Source organism: Leopardus geoffroyi, chromosome X (genome assembly GCF_018350155.1).
Source record: "Leopardus geoffroyi isolate Oge1 chromosome X, O.geoffroyi_Oge1_pat1.0, whole genome shotgun sequence".
NCBI classification, from domain to species: domain Eukaryota; kingdom Metazoa; phylum Chordata; class Mammalia; order Carnivora; family Felidae; genus Leopardus; species Leopardus geoffroyi.
Window position 1 is genome coordinate 110,557,616 of NC_059343.1, and position 21,014 is coordinate 110,578,629.

At 46.5% G+C, this 21,014-nt stretch overlaps 1 protein-coding gene across 4 annotated transcripts in view; it reads right to left on the reverse strand.

Annotated features, from left to right (window-relative positions):
* HS6ST2 (heparan sulfate 6-O-sulfotransferase 2) overlaps nucleotides 1–20,011 on the reverse strand; it is a 293,366-nt gene extending 273,355 nt beyond the window's left edge. For 2 of the 4 annotated variants that reach the window (XM_045472486.1, XM_045472487.1), the window contains exons 1-2: nucleotides 19,362–20,011; nucleotides 17,995–18,513 (exon numbers count right to left, since the gene is read on the reverse strand). In XM_045472486.1, coding sequence (XP_045328442.1) covers nucleotides 17,995–18,513; nucleotides 19,362–19,789 — 947 coding nt within the window. In that variant the 5' untranslated portion in view covers nucleotides 19,790–20,011. The remainder of the gene's footprint in view (nucleotides 1–17,994; nucleotides 18,514–19,361) is intronic. The other 2 variants (XM_045472485.1, XM_045472488.1) reach the window with 2 other exon arrangements.
* Nucleotides 20,012–21,014: the final 1,003 nt, after the last annotated feature.

Below are 21,014 nucleotides of genomic sequence, written 5' to 3' on the forward strand. Positions count from 1 at the left end.
ACATTTCTCTCTATTCCTCCAACTGATTGTAAATATGCACAGATGCACTAAAATAAGCATTGGAAGGCACTGAAAGGTAGAGAGAAAGATATATTACGTGCCCATCAATGGGAAGAAAGCATAAGTGGCTATATTAACGTTCGATAAAATAGACTTTGGAAGAAAGACAATAACCAAAACCAAAGGGCGGAACTTACATAATGAAAAAAGGGTCAGTTGACCGAGAATGCATAGAAGTCCAAATCTGTCTTTACCAAATAACAGAGCTACAACATATATAAAGCCAAAACTGATGGAACTGAACAGAGAAACAGACAAGTCTAGAATTATGGTTGGGGACTCTAACACCTCTCTCTCAACAACTGAGAGAAAAACTAGACAAAAAATCAACAAGGATATCCAATATCTCCACAATACCTTCAACCAACAGGACCTAATCAACACTGACCCAACAGCAGGATCTAATGACCTCCACCCAACAACAGTAGAATTCCTCTCAAGTGCACTTCTAAATTATTCATGTTTAAAGACAATAATGTACTGCTGGGTTTCTAACTTATACAGATGTAAATTTTATAATGGTAACAGCACAAAAAAGGAAAGTAGGAATAGATTAAGAGAAACATTTCTAGATCTAACTATAATGTATTATAAATATGAAGTCAATTCTGAAAAGTTCCAATGTGTAGATTAAGCCCTGGAGCATACACTAAAAAAGTAACAAGTTACAGTGAAAAATCATTAAAGCGATTAAAATGTTATACTGGCGGTGGGGTGGGGGGTGCCGCCTGAGTGGCTCAGTCTGGTTAAAGCCTCTGACTTCCGCTCAGGTTATGATCTCGCGGTTCATGAGTTCAGGCTCGCGTTGGGCTCTGTGGTGAGAGCTCGGAGACTGGAGCCTGCTTTGGATTCTGTGTCTCCCTATCTCTCTGCCCCTCCCCTGCTCATGCTCTGTCTCTCTCTGCCTCAAAGATAAATAAATAGAAACATTAAAAAAAATTTTTTTTAAAAACAAGGTCCAACTATATGTTGTTCACAAGAAATACGCATTACATTCAAAGGTAGAAACAATCTGAACAAAAAAGGAGAAAAAGACATGTATCATGGAAACAGGAACCATAAGAAGTACGGAATGTCCACACTCGTATCACAGAAAACTGACTTTAATAAATGTTACTAGACATAAAGAAGGAATTTTTATAATGATTAAAGGAAAAATGCATCAGGAAAACACAACATTCATAAATATACATGCAGTTAACAACAGAGCCTAAAAACACATGAAGCAAAAGCTGAAAGAATTAAAAGAGAAATAGAAAATTCAGTAATAATAGTTGGAGACTTCAATGCCTCAATTTCAGTAATGGCTACAACAACTAGAAAAACATCAACAAGGAAACAGAAGTCTTGAGCAATATAATAAACCAAGTCTTAGCTGACGTCTCTAGAACATTCCACCAAGCCAATACAGTCTTCTGAAATGCACATAGACCAATCTCTAGTACAGACCATATATCAGGCCATACAACACTTTTCAATATATTTTAAAAGACTCAGTCACACAGTGTGTGTTCTCTGACCACAGCGGAATAAAATTATAAATCATTTAAACAGGATTTCTGGGAAATTCATAAATAATATGGGAATCAAACAATGCACTCCTAAATAAACAATGGTCCAAAGAAGAAAGCACAAGGGAAATTAGAAAATCTTAGAGATAAATTAAAATAAAACAAAACATACCAAAACTTACAGGATGCAACCAAAGCAGTTTTTAGAGAATATTTTATAGCTGCAAATGTAAAAAAAAAAGAGAGAAAGAGAGAGAGATCTCAATCAATAATTTAATTTTCCACCACAAGACATTGGAAAAGAAAAAGCACGCTAAACCCAAAGCAAGCAGAAGTAAAGAAATATTATAGATTGCAGTGGGAATTGAGAGTTGGAAGGAACAGAGAAAATCAATGAAGCCAGAAGTTGGTTCTTTGAAAAGATCAACAAAACTGACAAATCTTAACCTAGACTGACCAAGAAAAAAGAAGACTCAATTGCTAAAATCAAGAACGAAAGAGGGGGCATTAAAATCATCCTTTAAAACTATAATGAGGGGTGCCTGACTGGATCAGTTGGTAGAGCACGCAACTCTTGATCTCAGGGTTGTGAGTTCAAGCCCCACGTTGGGTGTAGAGATTACTTAAAAATAAAATATCTTTTTTGATGGACATTTGGGCTGTTTCCATAATTTGGCTATTGTTAAAAGCACTACTATAAACATCGTGGTACATGTGCCCCTGTGAATCAGCACTCCTGTATCCCTTGGATAAATTCCTAGTAGTGTTATTGCTGGGTCATAGGGTAGTTCTATTCTTAATTTTTGAGGAACCTCCACACTGTTTTCCAGGGCAGCTGCACCAGTTTGCATTCCCACCAACAGTGCAAGAGGGTTCCGGTTTCTCCACATCCTCCACAGCATCTGTAGTTTCCTGATGGGGGGTGAGGGAGAGGGAAAAATGGGTGATGAGCATTGAGGAGGGCACTTGTTGTGATGAGCACTGGGTGTTATATGTAAGCGATGAACCACGGGAATCTACCCCAAAAACTAAGAGCACACTTTACACACTATATGTTAGCCAGTTTGACAATAAATTATATAAATAAATAAATAAATAAATAAATAAATAAATAAATAAATTTTTAAATGGCTGTATATATCAACAAAATAGAATCCACAAATAAACCCATACACTTATGGTCAACTGATTTTCAACAAAGGTACCAAGGCAATTCAATAAAGAAAAAAGTCTTTTCAACAAACAATGGTGGGAAAATTGATAATCTCATAGAGAAGAATGAAGTCAGACCCCCTTACAACATGCACAAAAAATAACTCAAAATAGCTCACGGAGCTTATCTGAAGAGATAAAACTATAAAACTCTTAGAAGAAAATACAAGGGTAAATCTCTGTGGTCTTAGGTGAGGCATAGCCTTCATAAGGGACAAAACAAAGAACAGTTAAATTGGACTTCATGAAAATTTAAAACTTTTGTGCTTCAATGAACATCATGAAGAGGCTAAGGAGATGACTCCCTGAGAGAGGAAAATACCTGCAATGCATATATCTGATGGGAGACTTGAATCTAGACTCTATAAAGAGCACCTAACTCAGTGGCACCTGCCGGGCTCAGTCAGAGGAGTGTGTCGGGGTCTTGATTTCAAGTCCCATGTGAGGTAAAGAGATTACTTAAATAAAACTTTTTTTTTTAAAGGATACCTAGCTGAATACCAAGGGGAAAAAAAAATTAAAAATGGCAACGGATCTGAATAGACATTTCCCCAAAGAATACATCCGAATGGGCGATACGCACACAAAAAGTTGCTCAACATCATAACCTGTCAGGAAAATGCAAATCAAAACCACAATAAGGTGCCCTTTCACACCCATGAAATAGCTGGGGTGAGGGAAGAATGGACAGCGACTGATAATGGATGAAATTTGCTAGTGGCAGTCATAGCACAACTTTATGACTATATTAAAAGCCACTGAACTGCATGCTTTAAAAGGGTGAATATGATGATGCATGAACTATGACCTGTATCAAAATAAGAAAATAATTTTAAAATGTATCAGATTTAAAAGTAGAAGTTAAAATTATAAAACCTTTAGAAAAAAACTCAAGAGAAAGTCTTCAAGAGCTAGGGCTAGGCAAAGAATCCTCAAACCTGACACCAAATCATGATCCATAAAGGGGAAAACTGATAGACTGAAGCTCATCAAAATCAGAAATTTTGCTCTGTCAAATACCACGTGAAGAAGATGAAAGGCAGGCAATGGACCTAGAGAAAATATGTGCAAACAATGTATCTGACAAAATACTAATATACAGAATATAAAACTGACACTAAAAACTCAACAGTTAAAGACGAAACAATCCTATCAGAAAATGGGCAAATGGCATGAACAGACATTGCACCAACGCCCAGATGGCAAGTCAGAATGCGAAAGAATGCTGAACATCATCAGCCATCAGGGAAAGGTAAATTAAAACCACAATGAGATGTTACTGCACACCTATCAGAATGGCTAAAATAAAAAACAGTGAAAACGCCCAATGCTGTAAAGGATAGGGAGAAATTGGGATGCAGCCACGCGTTGCTGCTGGGAATGTGAAATGATATATGGCCGTTTCAGAAAAACAGTTTGGTGGTTTCTCATAAAACTAAACACGTAATTACAAAATGACCCAGCAATTGCATTCTTGAGCATTTATCCTAGAGAAATGAACACTGATCATCCCACAGAAGTCTATACACTAATGTTCATAGCAGCTTTATTCATAATAGCCAAAAACTAGAATCAGTCCAGGTGTCCTTCAACAGATCAGTGGTTAAACAAAGTATGGTTCATACTAACCAAGGAAGAATCTTCAGCAATAAAAAAGTACAAACTATTGGTACAAGCAAGATTGGATGAATCTCGAGTGAATTATGCTGAATCATCAGAGCCACCCCAAACTAGCTCTCACCCCAATCCAGCCGGACCATGGTGTCCCAGAATTCCACACTGACAGCCACCAGTGGCCCCAAGACCTAAGTGGTGCTATTGCCTGTCTCTAGGGCCCTAAAGATGTGGGTACAGCTGATTGTTCCCAGAGCTAAACCTGGGGGGTGGGGCTAAGTCATTCAGGGGCAATCTGTCATTTACTTATGGCAATAATTGGGGCGCCTGGGTGGCTCAGTCGGTCACGCGTCCGACCCTTGATTTTGGCTCGGGTAGTGATCTCGTGGTTTGTGGTTTCGGGCCCCGTGTCAGGCTGTGTGTGTGATGGCAGTGCGGGGCCTACTTGGGATTCTCTGTCCCTCTCTCTCCGCTCCCTCTGTCTCTCGGGGTAGGTAAATAAACAAAAAACATTAAAAAATAATTATGGAAATAATTTATCTTTTGCCCCCAATAGCGTTTCTCTTTCTCACACCCAGTTTTAGCTTCTGACATTTCAGTTGGAACTCCTACCATTTCTTGAATATTTCGACCGGCTTGAAGTTAGGGGAGAACATTTCTTTTCTTCCTTCTAGGTTTCTTGCGCAAAGTCAAACTCCGAGCCCAAGAGCCAAATGATATAGCTGTGTATCCCTCGGGCTTTGTGGCACTCAGATCTCTCCATCTTAGCAGGCTCGCTACATACAAGAGCTCCCCTACAATAACCAGAAAGAGCTACATCCCGGGGTCAGACCCCAGCAAACCAGAAGAGCTGGATTTTCGTGGTCCCTGGTCTGTCTGCTGTCATCACGGAAGCAAGACCTCTATGACATTCTCTAGAGAAGATATTCCCAGCCAAAGGTCACAGCCTGAGACCCCACACCCTCCCTAGATACTAGAACCATAGACTTCCCACAAGGAATAATCACCATGCTTGAAAAGGAAAACAAAAAAGGACATTCAATGGGGGGCATCGCAAACTTGCCCATTCCAATGCAACCGTATTTTTTAAAAGGCGAGAGTGTCCATGTAATTGCTCACTTCCGTGCTTGCAGCCTTTAACTTGGCATTCTGCTGAACTCTGGAAAATCATGAGCCATTTTCTTAGAAGCGGGGTAGATGAGGTGCCTGCAACACAGGACTCCCTCCTCGAGCTGAGCTGAGCTCACTGGGCTTCACTGAACAGTCTAGCTACGCCATAGACGTACCTTCAGCCTCCCCCGTATCAAAAGCACACCCCCTTCTCGTACAGGAGAAAGTGCTGGAAACCCAAGTGTGATTTCAGTCTCATCCTAATGGATCTCGTGACATCCAGGTCTCTGAGGCCCTCGGTATAATTTTTCAAGGCCATCTGGAATAAATAGAAGTCTCACTCAAAGCTGCACGTATGCAAATCTCCTCACTTTAAATGGATTCTGTCCTTAAGTGCATACACCAAAAAGCATGGAAGCAATTGGATTAGAAAAGCAAGGTTTTTTTTTTTAACCCCCCTCTAATTGGCATTAAGTCACCAAACATTGTCAAACACATATCACTTGCTTAATTACTTTGTGTGCACATGTGTATATCTTTATCACTTCATAAACATACAAATGAGAGGGAGATATGCAGATTTAACGTACACCCATATGGTGATAAATACAAATGCTGCCAGAAGATTGTAAAATGCTGTACTAATGCTGAAATGATATCTTTTTTATCTTTTGATTTGCTTCCAAGTCACAAAGAACAAAGTGAGAGTGGTGGATGCTAAGCATGGATCCTTACCTTCAAGGAGAAATAACGCACAGGCCATTTTGTTCAATAACGCAAAACTATTTTTAAAAATACCTTGCTTCAGGTCCACAGTCACATATTAGAGTAATTGTCTTTCAGTAATCTTATGGTGTGTTTATGCATAAAATCACTTCTACATGTCCATTAAAATTGGTACTGAAGTGAGTTTTCATAAAAGCCTACTACGCATCATTCACCCCAAAATGCTTCATTCCAACGTTGCTTTCATGAGTTGGAGTTGGCCTATTTCACTCCTAGAACACACTGCACGACCCTCAGCAAAACCAATCACAAAAACACTAAGTATTTTTGCAGCTAGTGTATCTGGCTAATAGGCTCTATTTTTCGACCTTCAGGATGTCGTGCCAGTTAATGTTCCACTTAGGAAAGTCTCGGCTGTAAGTTATCTGCTGAGGTGGTCACCCTGGCCTCTGGTTACACTGGGCATCTTTTTACCATCCTTCAATGCCGTCAACCTAATTTCTTGGCCGCCCGCATTCATGTCTGCCAGGCTGGTAGGCCCAGGCTAATTCACATGTTCTCTTTTCCAACGTTTATTTATTTTTGGGACAGAGAGAGACAGAGCATGAACGGGAGAGGGGCAGAGAGAGAGGGAGACACAGAAGCGGAAACAGGCTCCAGGCTCTGAGCCATCAGCCCAGAGCCCGACGCGGGGCTCGAACTCACGGACCGCGAGATCGCGACCCGGCTGAAGTCAGACGCTTAACCGACTGCGCCACCCAGGCGCCCCACATGTTCTCTTTTCCAAAGCAGCCTCTTCCAAAAGAGAGAATGGTCACTCCTATCTTCATGATGAGCCCCCGGGATAAGAGCAGGCTTCAGGATTCCTCACTTGGTTTTGAGAGAAAGTATCTTCATTTCACTGGCTTTCATGTTTCAAGACCATGTGAATTGATCTGGCAGAACTCATTCACACTACCCTCCAAAGGCTGTGTCTACACAGGCCAGACACAGGGCAAAAAGTGATGGTCTTTATAGAAACAGGCCACAGTCAGAGCGGTGCAACTGACATTGCTAATGAGGCAACTGCCAACATTCCCGAAGGACTAAGATGCTTTGGCCTCTTCCAAATCTTATCAAGTGTGTGCACCATATTTTAAGTCTGCATGGGGCGTAAATTAAAATACAGTTAAGGTCCTCATTTTCCTTACCTGAAAATAATCTTTCCTGTAGCATAACTCCTTTCTTTGTTTATTTCCCCTAAAACTGCATTCTTCTCTGTAAATCAGTGTCAAACGCACTTGCAATATCTTGGATATCTACTTATACTCTCTTTATCGTTGGAGATCTAAGTCTTCATTTAAGAAGGGGCATAAAAGAGCTGCAGAATTCACCTTTAAAGAGTAATTCTGATTAAACTTTCTAGAAGATGTTTTGAAAAGATATCAGATAACAAGTCTCGATTTTACTTAGCTTGTACAATAGACATGGCCAAAAAGTGGGTAGAGGCTTCTGGAGATTTGTCTCAAAGTTTTGTGGCCATTAAAACATATGAGACAAGCCAAGTGGCCTAATTCTTTTTAAACTGTCAGCTCCTATATTGACTGGCTGGATAGATTTGGGCCCAATTTTCTGTTTTTTTCATCTTTAAATGGATTTTTAAAACATCTACCTTAGAGGGTTGTTTTAGGATTAAATGAGAAAAATACACGTTATGCCCCTGGCATAGGGCCTGTCTTAATAGGTACCCAAAAACATCAATAGGTCTCCAGGGAAAATCAGGCCAACCTACCTGGGTCAAACCATCACTTTCCAGCACTTCTCTTTGCCAGTCTTGGGAGTTCTACACTCTTGAATGTGAATTAAGAAACCTGATGTGGTCGGTGAAGAATTGGCAATCCTTCCAAATATATCAAGCTACTAGTTCCTTCTCATGCACTCAGAGTCTCATCCCTTGTTCCTGCCTAACTGATTACAACATCCAATGACTAAGCACTGCCTGGTCAGATAGTATGGTCTGTAAGATATTTACTCACTGAAGTTTTTCCAGACTAACTTTACAGCTTAGTATATGGTCTATTTTTACAACTGTTCCATATGTGCTTGAGAAGAATGTGCATTTTTTTAATTGGGTGCAGGTCCATTACACTGAGCTTGTTAACCAAATCTCTGTATCTTTACCCATTTTTTTTTTTTTTTGTTCGTTTCATCTGTCGATTTCTGAAAGAGATCAGCAGACTTTACAACATCTCCCGAGTGCCCTGTCAGTTTGTGCTTTATATATTTTAAAACAAGGTATCGGGGCGCCTGGGTGGCGCAGTCGGTTAAGCGTCCGACTTCAGCCAGGTCACGATCTCGCGGCCCGTGAGTTCGAGCCCCGCGTCGGGCTCTGGCCTGATGGCTCAGAGCCTGGAGCCTGTTTCTGATTCTGTGTCTCCCTCTCTCTCTGCCCCTCCCTCGTTCATGCTCTGTCTCTCTCTGTCCCAAAAATAAATAAATGTTGAAAAAAAAATTAAAAAAAAAAAACAAAAAAAAAAAAAACAAGGTATCAAGTGCATACAAGTTTAGAATTGCTATCCGGAAAATGGAACTTTTTGCCGTTATTCAGTGATCCCGTATATCCGCCATAAAGGTTTTCATTTAGGGTATTCATCTGATATCAACTGAACTACTTCAGCTTTCTTCTGGTTGGTATTGGCAGAGTGCATCTATTCCAATCCCACCTGTATCCTTATGTTTTAGCTTTGTCTTTTATGCACAGCACGTGGCTGGAGTTCATATTCTCATCCAATGTGATAATCTAGGTCTTTCAACTGGTGAGTTTAGTCAACTTCTATTTATTACATTAACTGAGAAGCTGGCTGCCAAGATCAAAGGACTGTTTTGCAGTATCTCTGAGTTAGTTTCCTGTCTATAACCTGGTCACCCTAGTCAATTTCTAAACCCTCTTTGCTGGCATTCACTCTCCTGTAGGAAGCTAGCAAAAGTCCAATGATATCCATCAGTGAATCGGAGCTGATACTATACTGAAGACTTGTCTCTATTAGTATAGTTATGGGAGAAAGTCAATTAATGCAAGGAATGTAAATCAATGCATTACACATTTCAATCGCCCTATATTCCTTCAGAAAAGTGCATGGAAGTGATTCATTAGAACTAAACTCTTCACAAGAAACAGACCAATTCTCTTAGGCTCACTAGGGCATCTCTGCTGGTAAAATTTAAAAAGCAATCAAACTGAATAAGAAGTCCTTTTTGCAGACATTTACATCGGGGAAGAACATGATTCTTGACAATTCAGAGTAAATGAAGTGCAAATTATTCTCTTATAATATATCCCAGAATTGAAGCTTAAATGGTGACTAAAAAAGAATCCACAGTTTAATCAGAAAAATATATTTATTGGTAATTCCCATGAGCTCCTTTTTGATATATTTATATCATAAGATAACAAGTTCATAACTATTGCTAAGTTATAAATATGGAATTTATGCAGAATTTGCATGTATTGAATTTTATTTTGAATTTGCAAGTGTGCCTACATTTGAATATTTATAATATTCCAGAAAAAGCACAGTAGAATGTGCAAGACAGATTTATTTAGTGTAATGCTCTGAAATGTGTCAAAGTCTTCAACACTGTTCTCAGAGGCAAAATGGCAGAAATAACAAATGGGATGCAATAAGACCAACGGAATAATCTGTGAAGTCCAATACCCAGTGAAACTAGAAATGCTCTTTTGCCAATAAATATTTTACTCAAGTTAGACAAATATTTCTGCAAGCTTACAAAGGCATTGTATGAGAAGACGTATACCATTAATTGGATTCTTCATTATGCTTTAATGGAAAAGAGAACATTCCCACCCGTACCTTTTTTTTTTTCTAAACTCAGTGACTAAATATCTTCTTTTATTTGTCTTCAAATGTCGATATTGGCTTTTCAGCTGTGAAGCACATTCTTTACACTGTCAAAATAACTGATACCTAGAATGGAGTTTCGGTGGAGTTTCAACAGCTTAAGATTATGCACCTCACTGTATATAGTAGCCCCTCAGATACCCGGAGCAGCTGAGGAATGAAGTGGTCTAATCAACTTAATTCAGAATTCCTAAATTTCACTTCTAAGTATATTAGTTAATTTGTAAGTAATTTAATTTCTATTTGACTGGGGGCAATGCTCTTATGAAGGAAAACTGCCCTGCGAGCAGGCTGTCCCAGCAAAGAGGACTCCCTTCCTTTCTTGGATGAGGACAACATGAGCACTAACTGACCGAAGCTCTCAGTTGTGGATGTTTGGAACGATAGCCCTTCATCAGCCCCAGGACTGGACTCTTGGAGCCAGACCATTAGCTCTGGCATCAGCTGACCTGGAAAGAGGCTCATGAAGATTCAGAGTCTAGGTTATCTTGGGTGGCTCTGGCTGAGCCGAACAAGTCTTATTATTTCCAGTTGTGTCCCACTATTAATTTCCTGTTCCATTTAACTTTTATTTTTTTTTAACGTTTATTTACTTATTTTGAGAGAAGGAGAAAGAGACCAAACAGGAAGGGGAAGAAAGATGGGGAAGGAGAGAGAAAGAGAATCCCAAGCAAGCCCCATGCTCAACATGGAGCCTTACGCAAGGCTCGATCCCCAACCCTGGGATCATGACCTGAGCCAAAATCAAGAGTCAGACACTTAACCGACTGAGCCACCCAGGCGCCCTTCCACTTAACTTTTAAACAGAGAGACAACAAGAGCAATCCATTCAAATATCTCTATACTGTACTGAGTGTAAGAGTTCCATGGTGTCTTTAGCATATGATAACAGCCACTCATCAAAAAAAATCAACTGAGCGGATTCCTCACCTCTGCCTTCCAGTCTGAGAGCTTATTTAGCTGAAACTGCTTTCCTCATTAAGAACTCCCCGGATATCAAGAGGCTAATGAAATAGCCAGCCATGATCTTCAGGAGCCAAAAGGTTGACATGAGTATAATTTACCACAGCCAAAATAAAACATCATTTTTAAAATTGTTAATGTTTACTTTTATTATAAAAGTAATGCATACTCATAAAGGAAGCACAAAACCTTCAGAGAAGCAGAGTAAGAATAAGTCACTAATGGATCTACTAATATCCTGGTATTTTTCTTTCAATCTTTGTCTTTTACGCTTAGATTCAGAGGGATGGGAAGATGTTTTGTCTCTCTCTCTCTCTCTCTCTCTCTCTCTCTCTCTCTCTCTCCCACTCTCTCTCCCTCCCTCTCCCGTTCTCCACCCCCTCTCTCTAACATAGCTGTAGTTAAATGGGTCCATAATTGTCTATCTCTTGTTCCCTTAGCTTTAAATCACTAGCAATTTTCCATACTCTATGAAAGGACATTTAAATGATTTTGTAATAATCCTCCAAGTGGATGCACTGAGATTCCTTGAGCCATTCTCCTCTATGTGGATGTCCAGATTTTTCCAATTTGTTGCACTTATAAAGAACTCCAGTGTACCATTATATCACATTATACTTCCCCCGCCCGCGGTATTTCTCAACAATTTTAAGTCATTAAGTGTTGGTTTCATATCTGTCTTTCCCACTCCACGCACATCTGCCCGGTTCCTGACAGTGCCCCCCACACATAGCACAGTGATAGGGGGACTCTCAATAAATATTTATTGAACTAAAAAGTGAATAAGTAAATAAGTGAGTGAATGAATGAAAAATGTGTGCAGGACCACGGCTCTCAGTAAAATCCCAGAAAAGAAATGATAGGTCAAACAAATAAATATTTTTAATGTTCTCTGTTTATATTATCTAATTTATTTCCAATAGAATCATTCGAATTTACACGCCCACTTACAACGTGTGAGAATTAGGATATTTACCACACCCTTGTGGGACTAAACAGTGTTTCCATGTCTGTAAACTAGTTGTGGTTCCCGTGCTGTAAATTGTCTGGTCATATTCTTTGTTTTTCTAATCAATTCGTAGGAGTCCTTTATACAGAAAAGATGTCATCTTTTTGTCAGTTTTATTTGTTGTGCATATTTTCATCAGTCTGACATATGCCTTTCCATTTTGGATACTTTTTGACAGATGAACAGTTCTCGTTTTTATGTAATCATAACTGTCTATCTTTTCCTCTATTCAAACATCCTTCTCCTTGGCTGAGAGCCCCACATGTGAATTGCAGCTATCATTTAAATAATAATGCCAATTGTGAAATCAGATTAACTGGGTTCACAGACTCCCACATACACAACTAAGCCCTAATCTGCCCCATAGTGGTTTGCCCTTCCCTATAAGCCCTGGCCACTAGACATCTAGGCCACATAGACCAGTCATAGCTCTTCAGTATAGCGCCCTCCAACCCAAACTAGATGCCCTCCTCAAGCTCTGCGATTTGACCCCTGGTGCTGCCTCCACTCCAGACATCAAGAAGATGCATCCAGCTGGACTCCACCCTTCATGTCCTTTTGTGTTTTTTACATTCCTTCCACCCAAGTGCTTCTCCTCGTCACTGGGGTTCAACTTCCTCACTACCATTCCAGGACGTCAACAATGAGGCCTCCCCCACCCACCTCCTTCACCCTTCCCCGACCGTGACCTTCTCGGTTCCGGCCAGCCCTGGCTAGGTGAGGCTGCCGAACCTCATGATGCCAGAAGGATGCCATGCCCACCCACAATGCCTCTTTTCTTCTAAATAAAACCCACTCATTCCCAGACGCCTTCCTGAATACATCTCTCCTGTTTCGGGCCTGTTCCTCATTACTCAGGAAGGAATGGGCCTGAGAAAGCGTCTTGGTTAAACCTCCCATTCTACGGGGGGGGGGGGGGGGGTGTGGACCTGCTCCAAATGACAAGCCCTCCCCCACCTCACCCCCAACTTTGACCTGTCTGTACTACACAGTTCTGCACTTTACCCTCTAATCTTTACGGACTTGTGGCTAAAGATGGTGACCTTGGCTTTTCAGCCTTTGTATTGGCTCTAATTTCCCCCAACTGCTAGCACTGTGCAGAGGTCATGATACTTCACAGTTTGCTGATTAGACATAAACTTTCACATAAACGGATGGACTTTTCTCCACGTTTTGCTATATTCCTGCGAAGGTGTGCCATTTTAAAGACATTCCAGATATTCAAATCGTTTCCAAACAAAATCCCCCTCCTTTATTAAATGTCTAAACTCCCAAATTATTTCGTTCTATTGTAAGCTCTGCGACAGTAAGAATGACGTGCCTTCCCTGGAAGATAATAGGCAGTTTCACAAAATTTTGCGTAATGAATAACGATGGAAAAGATGACTAATCGTTCGTGTCACCTCCCACTACCGAAGTTGACGACAGGTATCTGTAAAAGGCAAAGCGCTAACATTCTTCTTGCCACACGGCACCACTGATCGAAAATTACGGTTAAGAAATGCTCACCCCGAAGAGCCCTTTTTTTACCCTGAGGAGGGAAGAGTTTTGTCGGGACTCCGACAACATGACTGCCGTCCACGCCACGACACGTGTGATACCGAGCTTCTCCCCTTCTCCTGCGAAGGAGGTGGGAGGCTCTGACAGGTCTTTTCAAAGGCAGCTGAAGAAATGCATGCTCGCCCCCTCGCCCCATACCTGGCACCCGAAGGCCCCGCGTGTCATCCCGCCTCACCGCAGGATCCAGAACGGGAAGGAGTGGGAGCCTGGGCACGTGAGGCATGAGTAGGCACAGGCACCACGGAGTTCTTGCTAAGACGCGGCTCTTTCCAAACAGAGCCACCTTTTTGAAGGAAACGGAAAGCGAAAGAAAGCTTTTCTCCCTGTAAGTGCCTCTCAGTCTTCTCCTGTCAGTGATGCCCTACTGGATTTTAGATGACAGTTCATTACTCTTCCATACGGCCCCTGCAAGATTCAGAGACACTAGAAGTCGAGGATGCAAGAGGAAAATCGCGATCGGATTCTTTGACTTGCACCAAGCCACAGCGTCCGATCTGTGCCCCTGCACCCTCCCGCCGCCCCGTGTGTGCCAGCCGGCACGGTACCTGGCAGAGAAAAATGAGGCCAGTGCACGTTCCCTGTGCCCAGTTCTGAATTCGTCCCACAGACTAAGTGGTGCACTGGAGTTGGCTACAGACAGAGGGGATTTGGCCTGAGAAGAGCCTGCAGAATTCGGGAGTCTTAACAGCTGGGAAGCAAAAATGCTCTGATACATTTTCAAAAAAAAAAAAAAAAAAGGTCTTAGAAATTCTAGAATGAGCGGGACCCTTCTCTGACCCCAAACAACATATTGGCAGACAGATGCATGAAATGCAATTTCTAGTCGTTTCTTTTTGTTTCTTTTTTTCTTTTTGAGAACTATTATTCCCAATAAACAACTTGAGCCTTTTGCCAGCCACGCATTCTCTTTGTCCTCGCCAGGCAACGTGCTCACAGCCGTTCCCATATCACGCAAGCACCCTGCCATCCGCCCAGGCAGGGAAGCACAGCACAAGTGGCAGTGGGAGCGGGATTCAGGGTCTTGGCCCGCAGGCACGATGGCCCCTCCCCCCTCCCCACCCCCTTAATGTGGATAGATGGTTTCGAGTCAGAAAGTGGCCCTGTTGCTGCTGAGCTAAAAGCCTCAGGGAGCTACAAATCTGTTCTCCTCCCAATGGGTGTGGCGACCCTGCTCCAATCACTCGTCCAAACTCACACATGTAACATTACTGAAAACGGCGATGATGTCGGTGATAATGGTATCGGTTACCATCTATCCAGCGTTCACTCCGTGGGCATGACTAACATGAAGTCCCTCACCGTGTTTGCGCCAATCCCCTGCTCATCAAGACACGGCCAACAGAGCAGGCAGAATTGGAAGAAGATTCCCACTGTGCCACTAAAGAGCTCGATGACCTTGGGAAAGTCCTTCACCCGCTTTGGCTTCACGCTCATCTGACAAACGGGGATACTTTTGCCCACTCTGCCCCCTTCCCAAAGACACTGCAAGTTTACAGTGACATGCCAGAGATTAAGGGATGTGAAAGGTCCATCAGAGTGGAACGCACTCTCCATACGTGAGGCTTGGACAGGCCCCGGTCCAAGGTCACACAGCTGGTTCGTGGCGGGCCTGAAGCTGAAGCCCAGGTGTCGGGACTCCCAGGCCAAACAGACAGAGCTGCTATTCTCCTCAGTTCTGGGGAGCACAGAGACCAGCAGCTGGCACAGAAGAGCACTCCACACAGGAAGTCCTCATGGCTGACTCTCATCTCCTGAGACCAGCTCTTCACCCCCACGCATCACTGCTGCCCATATCTAAATTTTCATTACACACACACACACAGACACACACACACACACACACACACTCTCACTCACACACTTACGCATACCTTCCCTCTTGGAGATTACCAGAACTCACTGAACTGGTCCTGAAGGCAGGGATGTATCAACACCTTGGGAAATGCTGGAACCCTCGAGCTATCCCTATTCTTTAAGATGAAGATTTCTGGAGGTGGGTAGGAATCAGTGAAGTAGAAAGGTGCCCTTGGGGTAGCAGTGTGTTTCTCTAACAAATTTTATTTAATTTGTGCAAATATTGTGAGAGCCAATAACTCTCTTTAAAAAGTGGTTCCTCTTTAATTAGACTAGATGGCACTGTGGTATCACCCTTTCTACGACCAAGAAAATCTCGTTTCATTCAGATAATTTTGCTTCGATTTGGGACAATCCCAGAGGGTGAACCCTCCCCTTGAGGGGTCTGGTTATCTTACGGAAAACTTCTGAAGGAAAATTTCTGAAGGGATCTGCCAGAGGACAGTGGCTACCAAAAAAAAGATATAATCCGGACCACATCTGAAAGGTGCGCTTAGAGATCATGTCACACCCTGACCTACATGTCCAAAAGGATTTCAAAAGGCACATGTGCCCCGTGGAGCTCTAGACAGAACCATGGCTTCCATAGTGGCCAAGACCTCATTTCTACTTCTCAGGATATAGTCATGGCTGTGGGATTCTATTTTTGCTCTAAAAAGCTTTTTTTTTTTTTTTTTTTTTTTTTTTAAATATCACCACCCCTCACTACACCTACAAGCTCCACCAGCAAGTGAGATTATTTTCGATATTGCCAAATTGTTTGGGATCTTCTTGAACACCAGAATCCTATGGTGGCAATGACTTACACAACTCCCACAATGGACTGAGGTGGCAACCTTCCTGGAACCAAGGTTTGCTTAGGATTGAAAAAAACAAAACAAAACAAAAAAACATCTGTTAGGCCTGTTAAGGCAGTGAAAGTTCAACGGATTCTGCCAGAATCCCAGCATTCAAGAAAAGACACTGTAGCCTGAGGGAAGGGAGAATGAACCGGGGTGAGGTCTCTTCAAAATTCAATGGTGACCAGAAAGTCAGAGGGCTCCATTTGCCTGCATCTAGAAAAAAGAAACTGCACTGGCTGTTGCATTGCAAGAGCCCTCTGCAAAGCACCTACTTGGAGTACCCTGCCTGGGGGGTTGGGGAGGCAGGAGTGGGAGCTGGGAGCCTCCCAGGTACACAGCTAATGTAAACAGCAGCCTGGAGTGCCCCCCCCCCCACCCGTGATGCCTGATGGGGAGGCAGAGAGCACAGCCTTGTCCCCACCTGCCCAAAGACCCCGTCCAGGGCCCCCCTGGCAACTAGACTCACCCAGTCCAGTCCCTGGGCTCCCTGCCCCAGCCCAGATCTGTTTTGGGGACAGTGGCAGAATGGGACCCCTGGCCAGAGCAACTCCAGCCCAACCTGCCCTTCTTCCTCTCCCGCTTTTATGGCACTCCATGACCTCCAGCAACTGGGCATTGCGGCTGGATGGAGGAAAATGTCCTAGCTTCAAAAGCAACTGGCTACAGACTTCATAAATCACCTTTTTCCGCATCAGCCCCGGGTTCCCAGCACGTGGGCTGCCGGCCCCCCACGCTGGGGCTCGGGATCTGTACATCTGGAGGGGTTCCTCAAGACTGAACCCCACATGGGGTCAGGGAAGAGTCCCAGCTCGCCCTTCAGCACGCACGGTGCCCCCCTCACTCTCAAAGCGCTGCGGGTGCCTCCAGTGCAGCCAGTAGCGAGGGGCGCAACCTGGGTACCACCAGCCCTCCCCGGTGTCCCCGGACAGCGGCAGAGGGTCACCCAATCGCCCAGGAAGACCAGAGCCAGAGGAGACAAAGGAGGAGAGTGGCCGAAGCCAAGCAAAAAGAGAAAAACCAGAAAGAGTAAAAGAGAAAGAACGAGCAGCAAAGTGAGGACGAGGGAAAGTGCAAGAGCCAGGGCCAGGAGCCGACGAGATCAGGAGCAAGGGAAAGAAGGGCAAATAGAGGAAGTGAGAGAAGCAGTGGGGGAGAACGCGGAGCGGGAAAAGGACGAGAGGGCAGAAAGCAGGCTTTGGGACCGGGGCGCAGAGAAAAGAAGAGAAAGAAGAGGAGGGACTCAGGGACGCCACACACAGAGACCGGTTCTTCCTGGCGCTCCGGTGCGGAGTCCGCGTGCGGTACCCTGTCCCGGCGGCGGCCGAGGGGCGCTCGTTAGGGGCCTCCCGGCCGCTTACCCCGCACGCCCTCCGGGCCACGGAGCAGGCCAACCCGCCCACAGACCGACTAGGCGTCCCGAGCCGCAGCGGGCAGGCTTTCTGCGGCCGCCACGGCGCCGCGATTGTGCGCGCCAAGGAGTCTGGCGCCCGCCCAGCCCGGCGCACCCGCCCGGCCCCCGAGGTGCGCACAGGGGCGCCGGCAGCGGTCAGCAGCGCGTCCCCGCCCTCCGCCCGCCGGGGCCCACGTCAGCTCCCGCGCTCCAGTGGCCTGCTCGGCCGCGGGCGCGCACTCACCTGGACGGTCGCAGTCTGGCGTCGCGCTTGCCGTCCACCACGGCGGGCACGCAGCTGGTGAGCTCGGTCCAGTCGGCGTGCAGCCCGCAGCTCCAGCCCGTGGAGAACCTGGAGAAGAGCCAGGTCTCCCGCTTACCCGGCCGGTGGCAAGTGCATTTCTTCTGCCCCACGCGGCACTCGCAAGGCTGCTCCAGCTGGATGTTGCGCACCAGGTGGCGGCCGAAAGTGGTGCCCCCGGTCTTCTGAATGTGCAGGAACACGATCAGGTCATCGCCCTTGATGTCGAAGTCTACCTTGCGCAGGAGGTCGCCGCGGCTGAAATTGTAACGGGGCACGAACCTGGCGGAGCTCTCATCCTCCGAGCGGTACGGGTCCGGCATCGGGGAGCTGAACGCCTGCAGGCGGAGGAGCTGGCATTCTGTGCCGGGGCACACGTACTGGAGGACGATCACGGCAAATAGGAAGAGCATCACCAAAGCCAGCAGCAGCTTGTTGGATTTCTCATCCATGTTCCCGACGCTGGGGGAAACCCAAGCTCGTTACGTCAGTCCCGCAGCTCAGCCCGCGCTCGCCGTGCGCCCGCACCGCCTCCTCCCCCCGGCGCCGCCGTTGCGCCCCTTTCCCCCTCCCCTCCACACCGAGTACTCCACGGCGGCGGCGGCGGCGGCGGCGGCGGCGCCCTTCCCCGCTTCCTTCCTTCCCGGCAGGCTCAGCGCTGTGGCTCCTGCCGCACACCCCCCTCCCCCCGACTCCTTCCCGCTGGCCGCCTGCCCTCTCCCCCCGCCGGAGCTCTCCGGAGCCGTGTCGCGGGGTCTCGTACCCGCGGGACGCCGCTCGCCTCGGTCGCCCCACTCCCCAACTCACACCCCCGGGCCGAGCCCCCGCACGTCTCGCTCCGCTCACGGTGGCTCCCATCCCCATCCCGCTTCGCCCACAGGACTCTCCCCGGTGCCTGTGCCCCCAGTCCCCTGGGCGCGCACGCCGCCGCCTCCCCGCCCGCCCGACTCGCGGGGCTCCCTCGCCGCGCGCCGCGAAGCTCCGCACTGGCCCGCGCCCGCTCGCCCACCTTGGCGGCCGCCTCGAGTGAGCCCCGCGCCGGGCGTTCGGGGTTCCCCCGGGGGGACGAGTCCGCCGGCGGCCCGACTCGCGAGCGGAGACGCTGCGCAGCCGGTGCCCGCGGAACGGCGGGGAAGGAGCCGCAGCGTGGCCGAACGCGCGCCGCGCCCCTCCGGAGCCCCCCAGCCCGGCCGCCGCCGGCCGGCTGGAACTTTGCTCCCTGCCCTCCCCTCGCGGCTGCCTTCCCTCCCCACGCGGCTCCCGCGCGCCCCGAGCCGGGCGCGCGAGTCCCGCTTTCGCCTAAAACGTACCTGGCTAGGGGGCCGAAAATCTTGGAGAAGATCGCGCCGAGCACGTGCTTCAGCGAGTGGCCCAGGGCGGCCAGGCCCCGAGTGAGCAGGGCCCGGCAGAGGGAGCCCAGGTCCCAGCGTCTCCTGAGGTCGTGCATCCGCCTGCGGCGGCTTCGGGGCAGCAGCGCGAAGAGAGAGGTGCGCGCGGCTCCCGCCAGGGAGGAAGACGCCTTTGGGGGCTCGTCCAGGAGCGGCTGGGAGTTGAAGCCGCGAGACACACCCCTAGGAGGGCCCGCGAGGACTGAGGCGGCGACTGATCCGGGCCGGCTCGCTGCCAATTCGGCCTCTACTCTGGAATGCCGGCGGGGACAGGTGGTGCGGGCGGGCGCTCTTCGCTCCGGTTGCAGCGGCGGCCCGAGCGCCCGGGCTGCACACGCAGGCAGTGCCATTCCCCCCTTCAGGCAACTCAGGGTACTAAGGATCAGCAGCGAGCTTGAATTTATGTAATAATGCCTCACGCCTAAGAGCTCAAGCCACTTCACGAGCAGAGGACCTGGGTTTTCTCCTGTCTTGGGGAACGGAGGTCACTCCAGTGAGCGCATCACTCCACTTTGGCTGGTAATTTCAACCGCCCCTAAAATAGCAAAGGCGCAAATTGGACCTTTTCCCTCTCTCTTTGCCAATTTCCATTCTCCAGCGGAAGCGGGGGCATTTTCTGAAAAGGTAAGTCAGCATGAAGGAAAAGCATGACCAAAAAAAAAAAAAAAAAAAACCATTACAGGATGGGAATCTGAGCTTTTGCAGAGCAGAGACTCACCCTTACTCCTCTTTTCTTGCCGAATCCCCAGCATCCAGCCCCGTGCCTATAGGAAGGCTTCATTCCTATGAGGTTTATTGAAGGAAAGGTACATGGCTCAATCCTACATCAGAGTGGGGCCGTCTAATCCAAGGCGATGTGATAAATGAGGAAACTGAGGCCCAGAGAGGGAAAGACACTTGCCCAAGGTCACACAGCAGAGCCTCAGGGTTTGGAGCCAAAAAACCAGGCACTATCCAGCCCATTTCCTGACACTGACACCACCTCCTCTAATAAATAAGTGCAGACCATTCCCCAAACCCTGGTGTTAAAAGGCTCTTTTTGGCTGCAAGGACCGCAAATGTAAGGATTCGCAAGGAAAGAGGAGATGTCCTTTCAGGACAAGGTCCCCAGGAACTCAGGACTCAGACTGTTCCTATCTGATTGATCAGGTACATCAGGAACTGATGTTTCTGTGATCAAATGCCCACTCTGTCTAGTCCCACTGCTGCAGAAGGGACCTGGGAGGCAGCAGTGTTTCGGAGCGTCACTGTCAGGGCTGAGGTAGGGAGGATAGTGAGGTGAGTATGGGAATAGGGTCAAGTCCCACCAGGGACAGGCTCTCCCAGTATCTCTGTCAGAATATCTGATCCCTCTGTGCAGCGAAACAGCAAGCACTGGTCTGAGAATTATCACTTCCTTGCTGGGCAGCCCTGAGATAATCACTTGCCCCTCCTAAGCCCCAGTTTCTGCTTCTGTAAAATCAGACTAATTCCTCCTTTTTAACCATCTGGGTAACTGTGAGGATGACCTTTGGGGCAATTTTACCTGCTGTGTTTACCTGCTGCTCTAAGCTCGGATGTGCCCACTGAATCACA